This window comes from Schistocerca cancellata, chromosome 3, assembly GCF_023864275.1.
Source record: "Schistocerca cancellata isolate TAMUIC-IGC-003103 chromosome 3, iqSchCanc2.1, whole genome shotgun sequence".
NCBI classification, from domain to species: Eukaryota; Metazoa; Arthropoda; class Insecta; order Orthoptera; family Acrididae; genus Schistocerca; species Schistocerca cancellata.
Genome location: NC_064628.1, coordinates 298,636,136 through 298,663,204, shown reverse-complemented (window position 1 = coordinate 298,663,204; position 27,069 = coordinate 298,636,136). Strand labels below are relative to the sequence as shown.

Sequence of the window (27,069 nt, the reverse complement as noted above, 5' to 3'; positions counted from 1 at the left end):
GTCTCCAGCCATCCTGATTTAGGTTTTCCGTGATTTCCCTAAATCGTTTCAGGCAAATGCCAGGATGGTTCCTTTCAAAGGGCACGGCCGATTTCCTTCCCCATCCTTCCCTAACCCGAGCTAGCGCTCCGTCTCTAATGCCCTCGTTGTCGACGGGACATTAAACAACACTAACGTAACCTAACCTTTGTGTAAATGTCTTTTAATTGTGCCTGTCTACAACTTAACATGTCTTCTTTATGGTAAGTAGCAATCTATCTTTTCCTACAAGACTAATAATTACATGTTGCACTTCTTTGAACTTGTCTTAATTATATTTTTTAGCTACTTGCTCGTTATTATCTGTTGAATGAGACATATTGCCAACCTCTTTATGATGTTACTCATGTCCCAGTTCATGTACTGTATTACAATATGCATTTTTATCAAGTATTCCTTCGAAAAATGTGCAGGCAAGATATACAAATACTCTCTGTAAACAGATACAATTTTCCAAGATGTGCCAATCCAAATATGGACACGAAATTTATAATCAATGGTATCTAGTATCTTACTACACTATACAGGCCAATTGCATCTTCACACCCAGTACTAGTATCCTCAAACCTTATCTCCAACGTATCCCCTCATGTGACTATTCACATACCCTGTTTCCAAAAAGTGCAATATTTCACCAAGCAATGATACTGTCATCAGCAGGTGTACTGAAGAACTGACAACCAATGGGTGAGTGCAGGACTTCTACCTCCATGCTCCCCTCTTCCCTCAGTCACCTTCAGTTATCTGTGACTTGTTTGTGACCCCTCTACCCAAGTTTTGTGCCCAGGAACAAATCCAATATGTAATATATTTGTTAGAACTCTGCTGATATTAGAAGCCTCTTTGACATTGCTGTACATAGCTGTTGCCCATTGGTGAAATATATTTACTCTCTTATGAGGTGGTCCCATTGTTTAGCAAGCAGTGCCAGACTTTAAACCCAAAAAGGTCTGTGGTTCCATCTCTAGTTGATCCTAAAATTATTTTTCTGTCATTTATCACTTCTTTCATCTCTGGAAATGATTTGTTAGTGCAAAGAAAGTCAAACAATACTGTGGTGGTTTGGAGTCCACACTAAACTAAATCCTGTAGGATGAAGCTTATAGTCTCTATGGTGAGAGAAGTTCACTTGCAGTTAAAATGGGCTTGACATGACTGCTTCACACACCTACAACAATCAATCACACAACATATTTTTGTTTATGTTTCTATGGCAAGAACTTTATGTTGCCAAAGTAGTAGGTGACTATGGCTTTCAGGTGGTATTGTCAACAGCCTTTTGCAGCTCACAACTGAAAGCCTGAAACTGCATTGGCAGCTGTCAGACTCCTCTTTCATCATATGGAGAGTAGTGTGTAGTGTTCAAACTTATCTCCAGGCTGTATCTACCTTCACATTTTCTCTCATCCCACTACCCTCTACTACTGATACCCCTTTTTTATGCAAGGAAGAAATAATAATTTACTCACACACTACTTTATTTTCACTTTCTCCTGCCTCCCCTTCCCCCCAGTCACATTCTCTCTAACTTAAAAGGATTCCTTTTGCCCTGTGATATTTTCTCCTGTCTTCCTAGTCTTTAATTGCATTATTACTTCCACATCTCACTCTCCTTCCTCTTTAATTCATCACTACTTTTCATCCTATCCTTCTGATTATTTTAGGCTGGAAATGACACAGTGCTTCCCAAAGTATTATTTGAGGCCTACTACTCTCTCTGATGGCTTCTCCTTTATCTTTGGCTCTCTTTACCCCAGCAATGGGTGAGTCCCTCTCAATCTAGGATCTGAAGTCATGTCACCACACTTTTACCAAACTGCCCAAATAATTCCTCTTTCTTTTCCAAAGAAGAATGCTCGGATTATTGTTTTCTAATTTAAATGTTTCTGTTGGCAGTACTAGAAATTACACCTTCTGAAGAAGAGTACTGAGTAGCCAATCTATCTCTCTTTAATCTTGTCAATCCCCTCAGTTATAAAATTACTACGAGATGACATGGGTGGACAGTACTTGCCCTCAGGAGATGAAATTACAAGACATCCAATAGACACATATAAAAGAAAAAAAAAAACTGTTCTAGCTTTTTGACCTGTTAGTTCCTTCCTCAGGGAGGAAAGAGAAACAGCTCAAGGAAGGTTAGAAAAGAAGAGCAGATCACTAAGACCCCAGGTTGAGAGTAACCCAGACATTATTTCTCAGCTGAATACAGTTGTCATTTAGTATTTTTCATTTCCACAGTTCACAGATCTGTAATTAACTCCACTTACCATCTACAAACTCCAACTCAATAAACATGCTTTAGGTCTGTTCATACATTAGAAGCACAGTTTAAACATAATGAGATTTTCACTCTGCAGCAGAGTGTGCACTGATATGAAACTTCCTGGCAGATTAAAGCTGTGTACCGGACCGAGACTCAAATTCGGGACCTTTGCCTTTCACTGGCAGGAGAGCTTCTGTTAAGTTTGGAAGGTAGGAGACAAGGTACTGGCAGAAGTAAAGCTGTGAGGATGGGGCATGAGTCGTGCTTGGGTAGCTCAGTTGGTAGAGCACTTGCCCGCGAAAGGCAAAGGTCCCGAGTTCGAGTCTCGGTCTGGCACACAGTTTTAATCTGCCAGGAAGTTTCACAGTTTAAACATCTTCAGGTCCTTTCATGAAAGAAAGGTGAAGATAAGTAGGTTGAAGGTAAATATTTAATGGACTCCTTGTTACTGATATCTGTACACTAGCAGAAAGCATAATGACTTGATGTATTTTAAACCTAATGCTTTTATCTGTGAAACTACCATAACACGAATTTTTTTTTATGACAAATGCCTAAAATGGGACTGTGAATCATGTAGCTCTAAAAATTATTACAAGAAGGGTGTTGTCCTGAAATACAGTATAACTAACTAGTTACATACATAAATGGCGTCTGATTAAACAGACATCAGTATAAATGATGTAACACTATTTAAAACATCATACAACAACTATAAGCATCACAAATAATTACATATGCTAACAACACCTATAACAGTATTGTAACACTCCTTACAGTGCCTCTGTCATTCATTCTGTAAGACCTTGATGGATTTTTTGGTCAAAATTCTTGCTTTTAATTGAAGCATGTCCTCAATTTGCACAATAATGATGGTTAAGTCATCAAAAAAATACCGAGAGTTATTAGAAACTGAACAGCACTACCAACAGGAGGCAATAAACCTTTTAAAAAGTACTGTCAATGTTCCATAAAATGAAACAAAATTGTTAATCACATGGTAAAAAAATTGAGATGAAGGTGGTTGTGTTTTTAGTAAATACATACCTCACAAAAGGACTACGATCCCTGAAGAAGCTAAGATATGTCTCATCTCTGTACATGTAACGCAGATCGTTCTTGCACCCAACAAGCAGAACTGGTGTTTGAGGACAAAATCGCCTTATCTCAGGGTACCACATAATCTTACAGTTTCTCAGTGAAACTGGATTGGTAATGGAAAAACACAACAGCACCACATCTGACCTGCATAAAAAAATAATTCAATCAAGTTAAATAAATGTGCTATTCTTATAAGTAATTACCTAAATATATGCGTGTGTGCACACACAAACACACACACACACACACACACACACACACACACACACACAGAGAGAGAGAGAGAGAGAGAGAGAGAGAGAGAGAGAGAGAGAGAGAGAGAGAATCTTTCATGAAGTTAATCTCAGAAAGAAAGTTGTGTTTCTTGCATGTACATTTAAACAACTCAGCCAAAATGTGCCTGGGTTGTAGAACATAGAAAGTAATACAGCCAACAAAAATTAATGATTATCCAACAGAAAGCACTGATCACTTGAAGTGTAACTGTCAGTCACCTGAAACATAATAGAACTAATCACATAGAATACAGGAAACTGTTCACCAGTATAGGAACTACTAATATGAAATCAGATGAAACTTAAAATATCAAGTATAGGCATTTTTGTTCCTAATGAGTTTATGTCCACTATGAACAAACTTGGGACTGATACAAATGCAGATGTCACCTTGTGCTGGGTGCAGGCACTGGGGTCCACTGTGTATTAATACTGGGAAAGGGATGTTGAGGAGGGTCTGGAGGCCCCTTTACACTCCCTTACAGGCAGTCTTGACCGGTCTGGCATGTCGATCAGTGCTGGGCAAGCTCCTGATGTTAACAAAGGATTTCACACTGTGAACTATGCTGCACTTGTCTCTCATCAAGATCGTTGTGAATGTTGCTTCTATCAATTTTATTGTTGTATTGTATTTTTTATTGGTCTTTTGTACAGCAAGTAAAAACCTATAAAAATTTTGCACTGTCATTATGTATTTACAATAAAAATGTACACATATAGGTTACTGTAAAATGTAATGTTATTAAAAATATCTATATATTGTTACACACTCTCAACATCTATTGGCTCTACACAGCAACTTGGTATTATCAAAATAAGGACAGTATAACAAGTGAACCAATAGAAGTAAGGATTCATAACAATATTGTAAATAGAGAAACGAGCTACACTTAGTGTGGAATCCCACTCTAGCAGCCATATATCACAAGCATGCATAGCAATGGTTGACATGTCAGGCAGGAGAAATTGAGCGCATCTCATAGCCCACCTTCCCATCACCCCCTGCTTCAACACCAGTGTAGTTTGGATCCTTGCACATTCACCCAGGAGGATGGGGCAGCTACCCCTAATAAATAAATCGAGGAACATATGTGACATCCCAACAGTTTACCAGAAGATGAGTGTGATATTCATTGAATTATTGTGCGTTTGCATCATAAATATTCAGCTGTAATTCTGAGAGCTTTTCATCAACAGACAGTGTACATTGGTAAAGTCTACATTCAAATATTGAGACCAATACTTGTTGCAGTAGTTCTTATTTCGCTGTATGCTGAACTTTCACAAAAGCATGCATCAGGTTCATAAAATTAGTGATTAATATCACTTTCTTCTTACAATTGAAACAAAGGAAGTTAATTCTTTCACATAAGTTATCAAATATAGCTTGTAAAGAGCAATAAGTGACTATTTTGCCATTTAAATTGTTTACTTATAACCATTTAAGAAAATGTTGAGTATACCCAGTGACTTGGCAATATCATAATCCAACCACTTTAATAATCGTGTGATGTTGTAACAACATCAAAGATTGTTGTTCAGCCCATGCATATCCATCCTCATAATGAGGTCCATGAATCATGATGTGGGAGTGAAGATGTAGATATATGTGTGGTGAGATTAAGTGTAAATATGTACAATTTGTGCAACATTTTCCCTCATTACTGTAGTGTACCATTGCTGTATTACTGTATATGGAACACTAATAGGTGAAGTTCAATAAACTTCAGTAATATATGAGCAGATAAGGATGTTATCATCACTCTGACAGACAGAGATTACAAATTTTGTGTCTTTGAGCAATAAGATTCTATGTTCAGCCTTGGTTTACATGTCTTGCTCACTGACGTTTCTTGAAATTTACTCATACCACTGTTTCTATTCTTTTCATTATTTTTCCATCATATTAATGTATGGAACTTGGAGTTTACTGATCACCGATACAAACAAATAAAGAACATTCAATGGAAATAAATTGTTTTGCATTATGGTAAAAATGGAACTGATGTGGAATCACTGTAACAGTTTTGAAAAATTAATCTAAATTCATGTGTTTCCAAAATGTATCTTTGTATCCTCTCAGTGTGGTATCCTTCACTTCGTATGAATTGGTGCAGTATCCAACAGGTAACACCCGCTGAGGGAGATAAGGCAAGATAATTATATGAAGGACAGCTGTTTCAAGAGACACAGAATTATGCCTATAGATGGTATGTTCTACATTGTGGAAAACACATAACATCTGGAGAATAAGGTGGATGCAGAACTGTCTGCATTCACAGCTTCCAAAAAATATTGCTTTGTCTGCCTCCGAGATCCCACATTACTGAGGAAGAACATCGTTCATAGGCCAATGTTGTTCCATTTATCTGAGATTAATTTGGAAAACTCGCCAGTTCCTGAACAAAAAAAGTATTTTATATGGCTGTTTCTATGTTTGATTTTCAAAAGACTTTATCTCATGTTTAAATCCATCATATTATTAAATGAACACAGGTATCAGTAATTGCTAAAAAGTTAAGATGATAATTAACACTTTCACTCTGAACAAAATTATTGCATAGCAGGATCCAACTGTCTGAAGGCAAATGAGCAGCATGGAGAGAATGACTAAAGCCCTTCTAGCGGGTCCTATTAGTTGCACATTGTTGAAACTTGTAACAGTAGAACATCATTGCTTTTTTGTTTGTTTTGTTTTAAAAGTGCATTAATGGACACAAACTTCCTCCAAAAATTTTTCAGAGTGCTCTTAGGAAATGTGCATATTTCATTTTAAGACTCAAAGAGCATCTCAGAATTAAATGTTCTGATTGGTTGCAGACAATTTCAATTTTCTTTCAGTACATCACTAACAATTACAAAGAAAATATCAATCAACATAAATGTGATGAGCTAATAGGTACTTTACATAAGTGAAATCACAACATTGAATAAACATGTTCCTTAATTCAACAATATGTCATAAGTCATGATGAGATAGTATGTCTCCAAACGTTTACACTACTAGCTGGAAACAAAATATTGATTAATCTCTGTGATTAAGAATATGGAATGAGGTACAATTTGCCATATTTGTTAACATAAACAATTAGGGAATATTAGAAAATATTGAACATGTGTTAAAAGTACCTTCCATATGCAAATCTGCGATCCTTTTCATGATCACCAAATGTATCCCACAATCGAAGAGACACATTGACTCCATCAACCACCTCCCAGGACCGTTCCAACACCTACAAATAATGAGTGGTATTAGTATACAGTATGTCATCAATTGTAGATTACAAGAATTCATTTAAGAATAGGGAGCTATCCCAGATTAAATTACACAATACATTCAGCATCTTATAAAATGAGAGCTGTACAGACATACACCAAAGAGCTAATCGTATGAACAATGTTATACCAGAGACAGAAAAAATGTGTTAGGCACAAAGAAAGCTAAGGAAAGGAAATATCAAGATGAACAAGGCCACTATTAAAGATAAAATGAGAGTTCCATACAAATGATAACAGGACAAGACTGAACATGGTGTATTGAACATAACTGTTTGGAAATGTCTTTGGAAAAATATAAGACCACATAAAGAAAATTTTACTAGAAAAATAATTCTAAACAATAATGTTATGACTCACATGATCCAGTGAGATATTGTACAACAGATAAAATGTTCTCCATTTGAAGATGTTGCAGATCTGATCATGGATGTGGCTGCCTGGGAGCAGTTCATGCTTTGTGTCTGTTGCATCAACATCCAGACATTCAAAATAAACCAGGAGAAGTTCAGGTTTTGTGTAAGTTGCATCAACATGGTGACTCTCAAAATAAAATAACTTTTCTCCATTTATATAGTTTGCTGTACTCCAGAGCAGAATTACTGCCAACTACCAAAAGAAGCATCGTTCTAAGACACATACTACAAATGAAGTTGCGATGCAATCACAGTTTTGGTGGTGCAGGTAATATGGTCAGTTACAACAAGGATGTAAAGTAAATTGTCCTTCAAGACAACCCAGAGCTGTTACATCCACAGCAGTAATCAGTGTTTGTATCTCTACAGCAAATTTCAAACAGTTGTGATCCAGAATGAAATTTTCACTCTGCAGCGGAGTGTGCGCTGATTTGAAACTTCCTAGCAGATTAAAACTGTGTGCCAGACCAAGACTCGAACTCGGAACCTTTGCTTTTCGTGGGCAAGTGCTCTAGCAACTGATCTACCTAAGCACACTCACAACCTGTCCTCACAATTTTACTTTCGCCAGTACCTTGTCTCCTACCTTCCAAACTTCACAGAAGTACTCCTGCAAAACTTGCAGGACTAGCACAACTGGAAGGAAGGATATTGCACAGATATGGCTTAGCCACAGCCTTGGGGGATGTTTCCAGAGTGAAATTTTCACTCTGCAGCCAAGTCTGCGTTGATTTGAAACTTCCTGGCAAATTAAAACTGTGTGCCCGACCGAGACTAGAACTCGGGACCTTTGCCTTTCGTGGGCAAGTGCTCTACCAACTGAGCTCAGTCGGTGGAGCACTTGCCCGCAAAAGCCAAAGGTCTCGAGTTCGAGTCTCGGTCCAGCACACAGTTTTAATCTGCCAGGAAGTTTCAGTTGTGATCCATTGTGTAATGTCTTGGTAATAGTAAAATATATCTCCAATACGCTAATGTTGTCAAATGATTTGGTGTCAACAACATGAATCCAAAGTTTCAATGTCTAGTCCAAATTTTTCTGGCATGATGGACTGCAAGAGAAAAATCTATGACCTACTTTGGGGGAAGCTGGGCTCATATCAGAAAACTGTGACTGAAGTATGCACTGAGTTCAGTTGGAGATGAATCAGTAAACCAGCAGTTCTATAAAGAATCAAACTCCCATGTATAAAACAGCTACAATCTTCTGATTACTTTAAAATAAGTCACTGTGTTAAATGTTTGACATTCATCATCCAAGCAAGAAAAAGTTGAAAAGGTCTGAAATTATGTTTAAAATTTGTTGGCAACTGCTAAGGGCGCTCGTTGTCAAACACTGGATGAATATAGTCTCAGTAATTTGCACTAGACTTTAAACAAAACCATGTTTTCATGCATCTTTATGTTTATGACATAGCATCTCCTGAAATATGTGTTGCACAATGATATACAAGAAGTTTTACAGGTCAATTCTGTGGTATATGCGGATTCTGCCTGCAAACCGTGTTGCAAATAGAGTCATTAGTAAAGAAGTTATAAATTAAAATATCACGCCTGCTGCTGAAGTTTGCACAGTGAAAATGTGATATATACAGGGTGAGTCACCTAACGTTACCGCTGGATATATTTCGTAAACCACATCAAATACTAACGAATCGATTCCACAGACCGAACGTGAGGAGAGGGGCTAGTGTAATGGGTTAATACAAACCATTAAAAAATGCACGGAAGTATGTTTTTTAACACAAACCTACATTTTTTAAATGGAACCCCGTTAGTTTTGTTAGCACATCTGAACATATAAACAAATACGTAATTGTAAAATGTTAATTACATACGGAGATATTGTAACCTAAAGTCGACGCTTGAGTACCACTCCTCCGCTGTTCGATCGTGTGTATCGGAGAGCACCGAATTATGTAGGGATCCAAAGGGAACGGTGATGGACCTGTGGTACAGAAGAGACTGGAACAGCACATTACGTCCACATGCTAACACCTTTTTATTGGTCTTTTTCACTGACGCACATGTACATTACCATGAGGGGTGAGGTACACGTACACACGTGGTTTCCGTTTTCAATTACGCAGTGGAGTAGAGTGTGTCCCGACATGTCAGGCCAATAGATGCTCAATGTGGTGGCCATCATTTGCTACACACAATTGCAATCTCCGGCGTAATGAATGTCGTACACGCCGCAGTACTTTCTCTCAAGAGAAAGCTGTTATAATCCAGAATCCGCATTAAACATCACGTTCCTTCATTCCAAGCTGGGCAGAGTCGGTTTACGTTGGAAAATGACATAGGTGGAGGTCAGGGTAAACAGAAATACTGTCACCAGTAAACTTACTTACATTAGAAAATTTTATTTTATTTGATGAAGTGATAGCCGTCTAAAGGAACAGGGCTCTTATTTTACTTGTACTTGATTGACCTAGAGAGGTTGAAAAATTTGGTGCTGGACTGTGATTCGAATTTGTATCTCCTCTTTCGAGGATCTGAATCTCTCGCAACAGTATAGTTCAATCATTTCATTCCTTTTCCCAAGACTGCAGTCTTCTCTAGGTCTCCTCCAAAGGTAAATATGTGGGTCCGAATTCTGATCCAGTACAAAAATATTCATAATTTCATTTTAAGCCCTATACGTACACATCGGCCTGCTAGTGAAAATTAATGTGCATTTTTAATGTCTGTTCATGTTGCCAACAATTTCTGGACAAACACGCACACTTCTTACTGTTGGTGAGTAAGCAATTGATACTTTAGCAATATTAGTGGACAATAAAGAAGAACGATAGGAGTTCGGTTCGATTGTCGCTCAGGCACAAAAATTTGTGTCCTTATTTTAGATTAAACACCTAGCAGCTGGCAAGAAAAACCGATACGTAACATTTGATTTTACTTAGTTAACAATCCGATTACGTCTTGGGTTCGTATCTCCGTCGCAGAACTTCACATCATGCGCTTCATCTTTAAATTCATACACACTTCGTTACTTCTGAACTGAGGTATATCAGACATCTTTCATGGTTAGTTAACAGGGATGAAAGGGTCTTGATAAGAGTCCCGGTTTATTACAAAAACTGTCGTCTTTTATTTTCAAGTTTAGATTTGGTTACTGATATAGGCGAAAATTTCGGTACTTCATGACTCTTCATGGATAGTCAGCACTATGATTAGATTAGATTAGATTAATACTTGTTCCATAGATCATGAATACGACATTTCGTAATGATATGGAACGAGTCATTTTAATGAAAGGTTTCATTACATACCAGTATTCAATTTCTTTACAACAATATTTTACCCTCTCTCTCTCTCCCTATCTCTCTCTCTCTCTCTCACACACTTTCTCTTTTTATTTTTATTTGTTTGTTGTGCTCGACTATCTGCGAGGCACAAAAACGTCCGTGAACGAGTTTCTTAGTTTTGAGTACAGTTACGAAAGAAATATAAAAACTACTATGAGAATTACTGATTTATGATGCTTAGTAGCAGTCAGTTCTGAGTATTATTAGTAACTAAGCTCCAGTCCCTAAACCTAGTTACAGAAATGCGAATCAGACGCATTACGTATTCCAGGCCGTAGCAGCCGCGTCTTTGAGGCGCCAGCTATGGCCACTTCCCAGCCCGCTGTAGGATCACATCGGTTCGTCTTCTTCCTGCTGGAAATGTAACTGAGATTTGGCAACAACGCGAGTTACTTCCTGGTGTGCACGAAATTAAGCCTCAAAGTTCACTTGATTTCTCGCGTCATTTCCATTGAATAACCTGAGTTGTTATCGCTTGAGGTGTAACAGAAGACTGTAAATTTACGGTTTTCAGCCCAGCAAAGTCATTGAACATGGCAATCGCAACTAATCTCGTCCTGTAAATAGCGGTTTAAGAGTTCTAGCCAGTATTGGCCTCGTAAGAGGAAAGCGCAAACCGTATCTGTCCGCTAGCTGTGTGTTGACGTGCTAACCTGTGGAAACGCGATGGTTATGGTTCGCGGTTCCAGCCTCGCTGAATGTAACGTTTTTATACCTTCTGTGTAAGAGCTGCGAGCAGTCAGATCAAACATCAAAATTGTAAGAAAATACTTTCAGCTCATAGTGCAGTGGTGAAAAACTTACAATGCTGCACAACAGGTAACGCCTCTTTCCGCTGCTGACAAGCAAATTTTGGGTTTCTAGGAATACGTAACTTTATTTATGAAATGCCACTTTTGCATACCTGTTGAGTATGACACAGCATACCATTTAAACACAGACCCAATCGAAATGTAAGTGAGTAGTGTTTTACTAATTCGTGCAGATAGAGGCACGCTTGTGTACAGATACTCAGTTTTGTAAAACAGACTTTCGTCGTAAGGTTATCGTGGGTAGTTTTATTTTATTTCTTACAATACAGTGCACAGTTTTCGTAAGCTTTCTTTTAGTGTTGTTAAAACAATACTAAACATGAGAGAGAAATTAATCATCAACGACATATGCGAATTCTCTGATGTTATCTATAACAGTCTGACAATGCACATGCAGTTTATTGATTACATGCATGTAGAAAACTTGTTCTGAGTTAAAGCTGTCAAACAAGGTTTGAAGAAGAATAAAATGCCACTACCAGACGACAGCTAATGTAGAAAATACTTTTCTCACTATTCTGGCACGATGCGCTCTCCCCATACATAATACAAAAGCTTTGAGCGCATCTGCTGCCTGGCCGTCTATTAAACCTGAAAAGAACGAAATGACGCAGAAGTTAGCCTTTTTTCCACATGCGACTATTTTGGGTTGAGAAGTGAAGAGAATTATGTTCAAAGTTCCATTAAATTGATATCTTCAGCAGACAGCAGAACTGCGTTTAAAAAAAAATGTAGTAGCGAATGTAATAGAACACGCGACGTCTTATCAACATTGCGCGACACTTACCGTTACGCTGCTAGCTGTGACGTAGCTACAGCACCTCTGGAAGTGAACGACAGTTCCTCCAGAACTTCGGCATTCCACAGTGCTATGAGATAATGCATGTGGCCGGATATAGACTTCTGAGAGACAGTTACAGCATTTCTTTTGCACTGCACGATGGTTTCAACAAACAGATAGCGCAATAGAGTAGCTCAAATTGGAAGGAACACTTCCTATTTAAATTTCTGCATCCTACATTGTTGGCAGTTCTGTGTAGGTGGCAGTTACGTTATTTTATTTCGGTGATTACAAAATAGAGTCGAATGTATGCACTGGGTAGTCAAGGCACCTAGTTCATGGCGATTCGGTCAACCAAGTAAATGAATGTACTGAACATCCTGCAAACCACTACAGGGAGCCTGTGTGTCAGAATTCTCATCTTGTGTGCCGCAACGGTGTTATGATAGACAAATGAGCCGTAGAGAAGACTGTTTGGTGGTCTGTTGGACTAATGATAGTTTCGTATGATGTTGGTCTCGGTTCAATTCCAACATCTGCCGATGTTTTTTGATAGGGAGAGGCAGATTCTATTCTCTTCTGACTACGCCAAGTGAAGAAGATATAATGGCATTGTGGTCTGAAAATCACATTAAACATGATATTCCTTCTCTACCAAGTAGACATTAGGTGGAACCACAAAAACTAAGGAGTGGCGACATGTAGAAACTCTGTCACCATTAACCTTTCTTCTACTAGTTATTTATTTCTAGTGACGAAACAAACCCTGTGTATGGTCACAGGACACTTATTCCGTCTTTTATTTGAGCTTCTGTATGTCGATAAAATTGGTTCTGAACTGGGAATGCAACTCAGACCGCCCTTAACACGGAATTTGATCCCCTCGTGACAATACAGCTCGACTACAACTTGTTGTTTGTTCAAAACTGCAGATTCCTCAACATCTCCACATATTGCGCATGAATGGGTTGGAATCCTGGCCCAGCACTAAACTTTTCACTATGTATTATCAAGCTCTAGCATGAGAACACCTATCTGCTGGTGGATAATCATTTTTATTTTTAATGCATTTTCATTCGTTGTCAAAACTAACGATATCTGACGTTTTTGACTCCCAGTGAGAGACAGAACTATTTGCGAGATCACTGTAAGTTCAAGGATGTTATTCCGAGCTGCTGGTGGAGAAAAATTCGGTAAGTGTCGTCTCTTTGTATGTAGTCAACAACGATATGTTTGGGGTTCGATTCTCAGTCAGCACTGAACACTTCGTCATATTATTTCTAGTTCAAACATGCTCACAGGTCGCTGCTGGTGTAACAAACCTATACTTTAACGTTCCTTTTCTCTAGAATATAACAGCGATACGTGCCGGGTTGGAGTCCTGGGAAGGAAAAATTAATGTTTCGTCTCGTCATTTCACTTCATACATCTAGCTACTGCCGAGAAAATCCGATATGTCAAAGTTGATTGTGCTTCGATAACAATCCGATTAGGTTCTGGGTTCGAATCCCTGTCCAACACAAAGCTTTACCTCACTGCATTTCAAGTAAGTTACTTGTGAAGTAGCAGTATTTAACATCTCTCGTAGCTCGTTAACAGGGACAATAGATGCTGGGTAGGAATTCACGCCCGTTAAAAATGTTACGTTATGTAATTTAAAGTTGATATTTGCTAACTGATACTGTCCAAAAATGAGGTTTACCACTCTCTTTACGCCTAGTCAGGAATGACTGTTAATTTCCGTCAGCCACGAAATCTTAGCCTGCATGATTGGTTCAAATGGCTCTGAGTACTATGGGACTCAACATTTGAGGTCATCAGTCCCCTAGAACCTAGAACTACTTAAACCTAACTAACCTAAGGACATCACACACATCCATGTCCGAGGCAGGATTCGAACCTGCGACCGTATCAGTCACGCGGTTCCGGACTGAAGTGCCTAGAACTGCACGGCCACCGCGGCCTAGCCTGCATGACCTGGGTTTGAATCCATATGTAGAACGAGGCGGTTCGTCGTGTCATTAGAAGTTCATACATATTCTCAACTAGCTGCTCGTGAATAACGTAAATTTTAATGACATTTTGTGTTAAATAACAAGTATGGTATGTTGCGTTGAAGAGGAAATCATGAATTCGACGAACTTACTACGTGCATTACCTATCTGTCGTAATAATGAGAGTGCCAACATTTCAGGTATGTCATTTATAGCAATAAATGTGAGCTTACAAGCCTTAGGGACAGTCTTATCTGTGATGAGGTGTTCCCTGATATATGTAGTATCGTGGTATTACTTTACATCTTGAGTTATTGCGATACAGAGCAGTGTTTTCTAGTGGTGATTTGTTGGAACCATTTTCAATAGCCAAACGACTGTATCAAGGAGCGATTAGAGGACCTGCTAGACAGCTGCGTTATGTGGATTGCATGGGAATCAGGCGAAATGCAATCCAGGTAGTTCGGATACTTTTGAGCACGACTGTACATAAAATCAGAAGTTAAATATCAAATGTTTTCACCAACAGCGAAATGCTGGAACCTTAATTGACGATAAAATTGTTTTTTCTTGACTGGGATTCGAACCCAGCATCTAGCACCGTCGTTTTCTAGCCAGGAACAGACGATAAATAGCTATTGTTGGTTCACCAGTAGCGAGATGGGTGTATGTTTAGCTAGACATCAGGCGACGAAAAGTTCTGTGCTGAATGGAATTCAAACCTCGCACACGTGGTTATGAAGAAACTTTAACTATCAAATTCTTTTCCAGTAATCGCTAGAAATGGCATGTTTGTACTTTCAATGAAGTGATGGAAAATACTCTGCTGGCTAGAAGTTGAATCCATAACATGTCGTCGTTGGTGATCACAACGAACACAACGTCAAATCCAAATCCGTTTTCACCAGTAGGATGGAGAGGAATGTTTGAATTTGAAAAGATGTAAGGAAACGTTTGATCTTGTAATGTTGTGATAAAAAGCTCATCATGTGGCTGTGAGTTGAAACGAACACGTTACAGCTGACAACGCACGAAGAGACGTTGAAAATGCAACTATTTTTCACCAGTAGTTCGGAGTGCACATGCCAGGGCTTGAAGTGAAATAATGAATATTTTGTGCTGATCAGGATTCGAAACCAGATAGGTGCCTTTCGAGGACGCCTAGAAGAGTTTGCAATCTTCGGGAACACAGTGAAATCGAATTCTAATCCCAGTCCAGCACCACAATTTTCAACGTCTCAGTTTCAAATAAAGTAAGAGCCTTGTGAACTTACATGGCCATTGGTTCATTAAATGAAATACGCTTTCTAGTTTACGACGGCTTGCTGGTGACAGAGTCTCTGCCTTACGAGGTTTCTCCATCTGTCACAGCTCAAACGAATGCTTAGTCGGCAGCGAAGGGATGTTATCTTTACTGCGGATATTGAACTACGGAGCTTACTGGCGTTCTGCACTTGGCGTTACTAGGGGTGAAGGAGAGCTACTTGTGTGTGTTAAAAATCTACGCCTGACGTGTCTTGTGAACCTACACATTTTACACATCAATACAAGATTTATCCACCAGACCACAGAACCCCTGCCAAGCACATAATTATGAATTGCAGAGTATTCATTTAGATGTAGATGCAGATGTCAAGGGACGCGTAACAGGAAGGAGGGTGGGATCTGGGAATGGATAGAAGTGCAGAAGTGCAAAATATAAGCGTGAAATGCTTGCAAAGTATTGCTTACTTAGATGTGTGCCACAGTTCGTTTTATCTTAGGACCGAGAGATAAGGAAGGACTGTTCTCAGAACGAAGAATAGGTTATAGGGAAGTGGAGATCAAAGAATACGGTTTCATAGGTGGTGAGAGGAATGATAAAGAGTAAAGACAGCAGCAATTAAAACAGAAAATGTAGCGTCATTGGAAACCGCTAGATTTGTTTCAAAAGTTTTGGGGGAGTGTAATAGGACGGCACTTGCGGCGATAGTGTCAGAGAGAGAGAGAGAGAGTGTGAGAGAGAATAGAAGAGATATTAACAACGAGTAAACATAAATGTTCAAATGTGTGTGAAATCTTATGGGACTTAACTGCTAAGGTCATCAGTCCCTAATCTTACACACTACTTAACCTAAATTATCCTAAGGACAAACATACAAACCCATGCCCGAGGGAGGTCTCGAACCTCCGCCGGGACCAGCCTCACAGTCCATGACTGCAGCGCCCTAGACCGCTCGGCTAATCCCGCGCGGCGAGTGAACATAATATGAAGTCGTTGGCGTTTTGTGTGGAGGACGGAGGGTGTATTCATGGATGGAGTGGAAGAGAGAGACGTATTTGAAATAACAAAAACTACTGTGACAGAGTCCATCTACGCTGATTAGTTTGTAAGTATGTAGACAGGGTATAAATGAAATCAAAATGGAATACTTAACAAACTGTATATTCAAAAGAAACGCACTTGAATTAAAAGGGCAACTCAAAAGAAAGCTAACCAATATTGTATCTTCTCTGTTGCCACGCGATCTTCCACTAGCTCCCAATGAGGAAAAATGACAAAAAAGAAGACATAACAAAACATTTTAAGAACTCTAATATTTTATCCAGAATCCTTCATTATTTTGTACTTCTATCACGCGTCTTGGCATAGAATGTATAAGCCGTCGGACGTAATAGCCTGAAGAAACAACTTCCTCCCAGGCTTCCAGGACGCAGTCGCAAAGAGCATCCGCAGTAGTTGGTTGGTTTCGTGGCCAGTTCTCTGTTTATGTTCTGGCGACCTCAGCCCACATGTTTTTCATGGAGTTCATATGAGCCGCCCGTGGCGGCCAGTCCATGACGTAGACGCCAATCGTGGAGAGCCGCTGCTGAACAAATGTAGACTTGTGAATGGGAGAATGGTCCTCTTCCAATGTGACGTCCCCTTCTGCGTACAGCACTCGCACTGACGGAAGCATCACATTTTCCAATATGTGGGCATACTGCGCGTGTCCAGAGTTCCTTTTATCCTGTGGAGAATTCCCGCCCCTCTCGCAGAATTCTAACCCCAGCAGGTAACAGATAGCCGGCCACTTCTTCTCGTCGTGGTTACACATTCGCGTCGATGGCGAGTCCCTTGCGGCCTGTAAACGATTCGTGGACCGTCGTTATTGGTGGAAAACACCTTCTCATCAGTGAAAATGACGTTGTCCCACGACGCCCTCAGATGGAGCTCCGAAAATGCTATCCGGTATAAAACGTTGTCTTCGCTGAGCTCTTATTTCACGGCGGATCGTCGTGCATGCAGTCCAGCGTCCCTCAGCCTTCGGCGAATCGTGTCACTGGAGCCGGGGAATTTGTTCTCCCGCCGCAACTGCTTCGCGTTCAGAAAGGGATTTTCTCTGTTCCTAGACACTAAATGGTTCAAATGGCTCTGAGCACTATGGGACTTAAAATCTGTGGTCATCAGTCCCCTAGAACTTAGAACTACTTAAACCTAACTAACCTAAGGACATCACACACATCCATGCCCGAGGCAGGATTCGAACCTGCGACCGTAGCGCTCGCGCGGTTCCAGACTGAAGCGCCTAGAGCCGCTCGACCACACCGGCCGGCCCCTAGGTGGTTAAAGTCAGAGTGAATTTTTATTAGTGACTGGTGACTGAGTACAGTATACTCCGTAATTATCAACGTATTGCGAGATTACACTGCTCTACAAACAAAATTCTTTTTCGATTTCTGAAAAAATACATTGTGATCCTAGTTGTACTTCGAGTGCTGAATTCAAAACTGTGTTTAGTTTTTTTTCTGTCAGGGATGGTTTATGAGTAATCGCAATTTTATTTCTCTTTTCTGTTTCTGATATAGTGCAGCAAACATGAGGTGAAATTCGATAAACAAATACAAGTTTTTATGATGTTATAAGTTCATCACATTAATGGAGGGTGAAATCTAACATATAACACAGTAATCTCTGTGTATATGCTTTGTAGCATTTATTTGACGTGAGAAATTATACACTCCTGGAAATTGAAATAAGAACACCGTGAATTCATTGTCCCAGGAAGGGGAAACTTTATTGACACATTCCTGGGGTCAGATACATCACATGATCACACTGACAGAACCACAGGCACATAGACACAGGCAACAGAGCATGCACAATGTCGGCACTAGTACAGTGTATATCCACCTTTCGCAGCAATGCAGGCTGCTATTCTCCCATGGAGACGATCGTAGAGATGCTGGATGTAGTCCTGTGGAACGGCTTGCCATGCCATTTCCACCTGGCGCCTCAGTTGGACCAGCGTTCGTGCTGGACGTGCAGACCGCGTGAGACGACGCTTCATCCAGTCCCAAACATGCTCAATGGGGGACAGATCCGGAGATCTTGCTGGCCAGAGTACGTTGGGTGGCACGGGATACATGCGGACGTGCATTGTCCTGTTGGAACAGCAAGTTCCCTTGCCGGTCTAGGAATGGTAGAACGATGGGTTCGATGACGGTTTGGATGTACCGTGCACTATTCAGTGTCCCCTCGACGATCACCAGTGGTGTACGGCCAGTGTAGGAGATCGCTCCCCACACCATGATGCCCTGTGTGTCCTGTGTTGGCCCTGTGTGCCTCGGTCGTATGCAGTCCTGATTGTGGCGCTCACCTGCACGGCGCCAAACACGCATACGACCATCATTGGCACCAAGGCAGAAGCGACTCTCATCGCTGAAGACGACATGTCTCCATTCGTCCCTCCATTCACGCCTGTCGCGACACCACTGGAGGCGGGCTGCACGATGTTGGGGCGTGAGCGGAAGACGGCCTAACGGTGTGCGGGACCGTAGCCCAGCTTCATGGAGACGGTTGCGAATGGTCCTCGCCGATACCCCAGGAGCAACAGTGTCCCTAATTTGCTGGGAAGTGGCGGTGCGGTCCCCTACGGCACTGCGTAGGATCCTACGGTCTTGGCGTGCATCCGTGTGTCGCTGCGGTCCGGTCCCAGGTCGACGGGCACGTGCACCTTCCGCCGACCACTGGCGACAACATGGATGTACTGTGGAGACCTCACGCCCCACGTGTTGAGCAATTCGGCGGTACGTCCACCCGGCCTCCCGCATGCCCACTATACGCCCTCGCTCAAAGTCCGTCAACTGCACATACGGTTCACGTCCACGCTGTCGCGGCATGCTACCAGTGTTAAAGACTGCGATGGAGCTCCGTATGCCAAGGCAAACTGGCTGACACTGACGGCGGCGGTGCACAAATGCTGCGCAGCTAGCGCCATTCGACGGCCAACACCGCGGTTCCTGGTGTGTCCGCTGTGCCGTGCGTGTGATCATTGCTTGTACAGCCCTCTCGCTGTGTCCGGAGCAAGTATGGTGGGTCTGACACACCGGTGTCAATGTGTTCTTTTTTCCATTTCCAGGAGTGTAGATGGTTCAAATGGCTCTGAGCACTATGGGACTTAACTTCTGAGGTCATCAGTCCCCTAGAACTTAGAACTACTTAAACCTAACTAACCTAAGGACTTCACAAACATCCACGCCCGAGGCAGGATTCGAACCTGCGACCGTAGTGGTAGCGCGGTTCCAGACTGTAGCGCCTAGAACCGCTCGGCCACCCCAGAAATTATAGAAAATTGACAAAAATGAGCCACTGAATTGTAATGCACATCACTTCTTTCTCTTGTATTGTGAATCTTTCTTCTCTCGAATGATATTCCAGCAATAATCTGCTAGCATAGAAGGTACCCACTTCCCTTCATAACGCCTTTCTATGGTAGCAATGTCTTTATGGAATTTTCGCACTGTTCATTCGATACGTCACTACAATTCTCTGTGAAGAAGTCCAGATGACGGTCCATCATATGTACCTTCAAAGACATATTGCACCCGAGATCTTGATATGCTTTGCTCATGTCATTCACCATTGCTTTGTAGTCAGTAGCTCTTCTACTTCAGAGTAAGTTTCTGACACTATCTTGAAGCAGTCTCATGCTGTCTGCTCTTTGTCAGTTAAATGTGCTTCAAAATTTGCATCTTTCTGGAGCTCCTTGATTTGTGAGCCCACAAATCTCCTTCCTTTGCTTATGCAGCTGAAAGACGGAGGAATCTGGTAGCTAGATATGCAAACCCACTGTCTATTGGAACAATGGCCTTTACGAATTGTTTCATTTGGCCAAGTTTAATGTGAAGCGGTGGAAGTAGTACATCTTCAGGAGCTACCAGACTTGCACGTTGTACCTTCTTTTCGCCCACTTTCCATCTCCGCCTAGGCCATTTTTTTTCAAATGATGAGAATTTCTGTCTCGACTACCGTACTCGCAAAGGAAACAGACATACTTCGTGTAGCCTTGTTGCATTCCCAGTGCCATAGCAATTACTGTGAAATCTGCGTATTTTCCATTTGTATTCATTGTATTGTAATGAATTTAGTATCCTTTGTGCGAATTCGTAACTCTCTTTGGTCAAGCTGGCGTAAGCTACTGGAACAGAGGGTATTTTATTTCCGTTATGGAGCAAAACACCTTTAAGACTTGTTTTTGGCCCATCTATGAAAAGTCTCCACTGCTGTGAAATGTAGGTGAACTTCTGCACTTTCGTTAGGCCAGCAACGTCACTGCAAAATGTCAGTGCTCCGTCAGTTGCAAAATAGGGAATAAAGGCATGCTCTCTGTGCCTGAACACACTGATTTTAGTACTTTGGTGGAGTAGGTTATACTCTTGTAACCTTAAACAATCGGCTGCGCCTTTTGTTTACTTAGCCCTAGATCATGTACTAAATCATTTAAATCTGCTTATGTTAACAAATGTGGCGATGACTCACTTGTGCAGTGATATAAAGGATCATCATCTCTGATTTCTTCAGTACTACTTACTTCACTGTCACTCCGAATTTGACCTGGAGCTATTGAAGCTACTGGAAGGCTGTCAGAATGCTACACTGGCATTCTCACTGAAGGCAGAGATGGGTAAACAATGTGCCCGAATCCGCCCGCCGAATTTGTGTCGAGGTCCGGTGAACCGGCCAGTCTGTGGATGGTTTTTAAGCGGTTTTTCATCTCCCTCGGCGAATGCGGGCTGGTTCCCCTTATTCCGCCTCAGTTACACTATGTCAGCGATTTCTGTGCAAACAAGTTCTCCATGTACGCGTACACCACCATTACTTTACCACGCAAACATAGGGGTTACATTCATCTGGTGTGAGACGTTCCCTGGGGGGTCCACCGGGGGCTGAACCGCACAATAACCCTGGGTTTGGTGTGGGGCGACGGAGGGGTGAAGTGGACTGCGGTGGTAGTCGTGGGGTTGTGCACCACTGCGGCTGTGGCGGGGACAGAGCCTCTCCGTCGTTTCTAGGTCCCCGGTTAACATACAATACAATACAAACAATGTGCCTCTTCGATTTTTTGTTTGTAAAGCCTTGAATTTTTGTTAGACAGAAATAACAATCAGTAATGTGGTCTTTGGGCTCTTTCCACACCATGGGCACAGCGAACAACGCCATATTCTCTTTACCTCTCCACCACTGAATTAGTTTGCAGTAATATGTAGCACAACAGAAATGTGGTGCCCATTTTTTATCTTGGTCTCCTACCTCTACTCCTAAGTAATGTTTATATTCTTTCTTTATGACTGTTGAAATTTTCTTCCTATTTCTGGCGAAAGTGAACTTCCCAAAGATATAGCAGAAGCTGTCTGGCTTATATCGACATCCATGACAACGTGGCATTCCTGGAAATTTAAAAATACCTCTTCAGTAATACACCTGCACTACATTAATACTAGAGAATTAGAGAAAAGTTGATATATAAAAACAAGCAGTCAATTTACCTCCAGCACCAGGCTAAATCAGTTTAAACACAGGAACTTATAAGTTCAGCTGTGCTCGAAAATATAACAGAGACGGTTACTTGTCAGTCAAAACACCCACTCGTTAAGAGTGACACAAATTACGGCTAACACCACCACTTTTGTAAACTCGGTGCACCTGCCCCAGGGAAGCGTGAAGGTTTACTGCCGAGGCAGCGACCGGCTGTCGCCGATCGACTTAATGAGCTATTGCAGGTGGTCTTAATGACATACGTGCGCGGGGGATAACCCAGTGACGGCTAATTCTTCCCACCTGTTGCTGAACAAGACATTGTCACGTTCCATCACTACTGGATGCGACAACATACCCGTATTTCTCTATAACGCCTGTGTTTGCCGTGAATTGTGGATATACATGTATATGTATACATATTACATAAAAAGTATTCCTGACAACGATGTTTTGTTTACATATTTGAATTCCCCATGGTAAACTCGTTTAGAAGCACACACTTTAATAGCAGAAATTGAACCCTTGTTCAACAGTGTTATTTGAGAGTACGTTTTTAAGTGAAAAATAATTGCTTGCTGCGCAATCGCCAGTTGTACTAACCACCGCAGACAAGTAACTATCTTAGGAATTAAATTTTTGTATTTTCTAAAAATAATGACACAAAACGGATATGGTAAAACGCTACTGAACATGCAGATTCGTTTTCAGTTGAAAATGCTCGTGTCTGCTCAGTATATTTTACTGACTGGGAGTATGGCAGGGATTTGACAAGTGAACTGTTGAATATTCCTTCGAAACGCAAGCTGAAGACTGAATGCTGTCCAACTATAAATCTACCATCCCCAGGTGCCGATTAAGGGCATATTAATAAGCCTCATAACAAGAGAAATATTTGGGTGCAAAGCGAACCTACCATGAAGGAGTAGATGATATTTTACAGATAAATATATTATCAACTAATGAAGAAATCACTACTAGACAAAACGTTAACTGTGAAAACAAATATTGCTGTGAATGAGACAATGCTTGATTATGTCAAGAATTAGAAATTATGGAAAGAGAAATAAAAGACATAAGGCTAAAGAATGTAGATTTAAGCACCGTCTCTCCCGATGTAGTGCTAATTTACTGAAACTAAAATGTGATTCAGGGCTCTTTTTCAGTCAACAGCAAGTGGTTATGGAAGTACAGTGTACTAACTGGTCATCTGAAGATACTGCAAAGGCTGCGACTTTACGTTCCCTATCTTATAAAATGTTGTCTTTTGTCAGCAATTTGCTGTAATGTGTTTTGTAAGGACACGCACTTTCATCATAATGTAAGCTATCAACAACACAAAAGAATGCAGAAATAATAATCGAACTGAGAGTGCACAAAAAACTGAAAAAAGTTGTAACATAACTTTCCAGAAGAGATAAAAATTATTAATACAGTTAAAGAGTTCAAAATGCTTCTCACCACTACAGATCTATGAGGTCTAAGCCTATATGAGAAAAAAAAGCAGTGCCCACTGAGATGGTGAAAGTGGTTGACGTCAGTAGTGGGACAAAGTTCGTTTCAGCGTATTTTGTTAGTGCAGGTTGCCTACATCAGGGGCAGGTATGTACTCAGGGGCAAAGCTATTGTTCTCCTTTGATTGATAGGTCATTAACTCAGTGTTCTGCTAAAAGGATCCTTCTCTTTGATTGACAGGTCCTTAACCTATTGTTCGCCTACCTCCCCTTCCCTGCCCCCCCCCCCCCCCTCGCCACTCAGGAAACCTCCAACCCACTCCTCTTCCCCACATTGCTACAGGCACAATCTCCGGTTTGACTTTATTGGAACAGCCCTCCCTCACTCTTATAAATTTCGTTGACTACTTAATTTAATTGATGAATTACTTAATCTCTCCCCCTCTGGTAAACCCCAACCCCACCCTCCCTCCTAGAAACTGGCGGGAAAAACATGTAGTTGATCGGTCATTTGGAGGGAATTCAGTTGCAGTGTATGGAAGATTGTTTAAACAATTTAGACACTATATGCAATACTGTTTAATTATTTATGGTAGTATATGGAATTTAGTTCATTTATTTAGTTCAAGAATTTGTCTGGAAATCGATTTCAGTGTATGGAATATTATTTAAACAATTTAGGCAATGTGTGGAATATCGTTTATTTAAACAATTTATGGGATTCAAGGCAGTATATGGCATATAGTTCATTTATTTATTTATTTCAGGAATTTTTAAGGAAATCGATTCCCCCCTCCCCACTACCCCATTCCCACCCCCTCTTCCCCTCCTCTCTCCACCTCCCTTCCTCTACCTGGAAACTGGCAGTTCTGTATTGGAGAAGAAGGATCTCACGATGGAAAATTCAAGGGAATATTGTTAATTTATTAAAACAAATCAGTTTGTGGGGGACGGATTTTTTCACTCATCACTCTGCTGTTTGGAAAGATGCATGTCTCCTAAGAAGTAATTAAATCAATCACATTTCTTTTTATTCCAATCGTGCAAGGAATACCATCTTGAAACTCGCATCACATATAATTGCAAAGTTTAAAATCTTTCAATCGTGAAGCACACACTGCCCGCCATCCCCTGTCCACTGGACTGCACAGTATAATGCTGCACTGCTCACACTCCCAGGAGTCGGAATGCACCAGCGGCCCCTGAAAAGCGACGACGCAGCCCTCAGATGTCAAATCACGTGCAGGTGTTCATTCGGGTCCCGCGAGCATGAGGCAGCGGCATCACTTTCATACTTGACACCTTAGAAATACCTGTCGAAACACGTGTCTATCTAGGCACTATTGCTGGCACAATGACGCATGGCATTTGTACCTGTTGTCCAGCGAGATGTTCACATAGCGGATCACCCTTAGCGAAATGTTTGCATAGCTGCTCACCCTCGCACATGCAGTTAAATGGCTGTCAGTGATATACTGACATCACATGTCTATGAAGTAAGAGATAAAGTCTACCTCTCAGAAATCGTAAAGTGTCGCAGAAATAGTTAACGGGTGCTTTTGTTGTTGTTGTTGTTGTTGTAGGAGCTTTTGTGATCACTGACAGCCTTTTAGCTGTGTCTGCGAGGGTGAGCCACCGTGCAAACATTTCACTGTGGGTGATCCGCTATGTGAACATCTCACTAGACAACAGGTACAAATGCCATGCGTCATTGCGCCAGCAACAGGGCCTAGATAGACACGTTTTTCGACAGGTATTTCTCAGATGTCAAGCATGAAAGTGATGCCGCGGCCTCATGCTTGCCGGACCCGAATGGACACCTGCACGTGATTTGGCATCTGAGGGCTGCGTCGTCGATTTGCAGGGGCCGCTGGTGCATTCTGACTCCTGGGAGTGTGAGCGGTGCAGCATTATACTGTGCAGTCCAGTGGACAGGGGATGGCGGGCAGTGTGTGCTTCACGATTGAAAGATTTTAAACTTTGCAATTACGTGTGATGCATGTTTCATGATGGTATTCCTTGCACGATTGGAATAAAAAGAAATGTGATTGATTTAATTACTTCTTCGGAGACATGCATCTTTCCAAACAGCAGAGAATGATGAGTGAGAAAAATCTGCCCCCCACAAACTGATTTGTTTTAATAAATTAACAATATTCCCTTGAATTTTCCATCGTGAGATCCTTCCTCTCCAATACAGAACTGCCAGTTTCCAGGTAGAGGAAGGGAGGTGGAGAGAGGAGGGGAAGAAGGGGTGGGAATGGGGTAGTGGGGAGGGGGGAATCGATTTCCTGAAAAAGTCCTTAAATAAATTAATAAATGAACTATATGCCATACACTGCGTTGAATCCCATAAATTGTTTAAATAAACAATACTCCACACATTGTCTAAATTGTTTAAATAATATTCCATACACTGAAATCGATTTCCAGACAAATTCTTGAACTAAATAAATGAACTAAATTCCATATACTACCATAAATAATTAAACAGTATTGCATATAGTGTCTAAATTGTTTAAACAATCTTCCATACACTGCAACTGAATTCCCTCCAAATGACCAATCAACTACGTGTTTTTCCCGCCAGTTTCTGGGAGGGAGGGTGGGAGAGGTGGGGGTTTACCAGAAGAGGATAGGTTAATTAATTGATCAATTTAATTAAGTAGTCACTGAAATTGATAAGAGTGAGGGATGGCTATTCCAATAACTCAGACCTGAAAGTGTGCCTGTAGCAGCATGGGGAAGGGGGGTGGGTTAGATGTTTCCTGAGTGGTGGGGAGGGGGAGGTGGGGGAACAATAGGTAAGGACATGTCAATCAAAAGGAAGGATCCTTTTAGCAGAACAATAGGTTAATGTCCTGTTAATCAAAAGGTAAGATCCTCTTAGCAGAACAATAGGTTAATGGCCTATCAATCGATGGGGAACAATAGGTTTTGTCCCTGAGTGCATACCGGCCCCTGATGTAGGCAATCCGCACTAATAAAATGCACTGAAACGAACTTTGTCCAACTACTGACGTCCTTCAGAGGCGATACACCAGGATTTCACCTACTGCAGAAAAAGTAGTCCAACTGACGTAAAGGTTCATAATAATAACAGTAAATACATTGAGAAATGGAAAATCTCGATTACAGTCACAGATGTGTATGAGTTAAACATGTGTGCCAATAAGTTCCAGTGCAGTGTGGTGTGGCGAGTGTGTTCACTGTGATGTCGCAGCTCACTCCATACCTGCACGTGACCCCCATATATTCTACCTTATATTCTAGTACCTGTGGTCATGCTGGTACGAACTCAAGTTCCTGTGCTTACTTTACTTGCGAAATTCCTAGCATGGCAGTCAGTGTGGAAGTTGCTACAACGATCAAGGGTCATAACAGTGGAAATGAATATTGTAAATTTAGGGAATCTAAAGAAGGTGTTGTTCCATGGGTGTGCTTACACAAAACGTATGATCACTGCAAGGGGAAGATGCCTTCGAAGAATGGAGAAGTGTTCTATATGTCCAAACATCGCTGTGGCCCCCTGGAAGTGAAGAAGCAAATGGAGAGGACGAAGAAGCGGTCTTG

The 27,069-nt window shown here is 41.1% G+C and overlaps 1 protein-coding gene across 1 annotated transcript in view; it reads right to left on the bottom strand.

Annotated features, from left to right (window-relative positions):
• LOC126174999 (rho-related BTB domain-containing protein 1) overlaps nt 1-27,069 on the bottom strand; it is a 527,665-nt gene that overhangs the window by 105,979 nt on the left and 394,617 nt on the right. Inside the window, exons 4-5 of the mRNA XM_049921485.1 lie at nt 6,808-6,911; nt 3,350-3,547 (exon numbers count right to left, since the gene is read on the bottom strand). Of these exons, the coding sequence (XP_049777442.1) occupies nt 3,350-3,547; nt 6,808-6,911 (302 nt within the window). The remainder of the gene's footprint in view (nt 1-3,349; nt 3,548-6,807; nt 6,912-27,069) is intronic.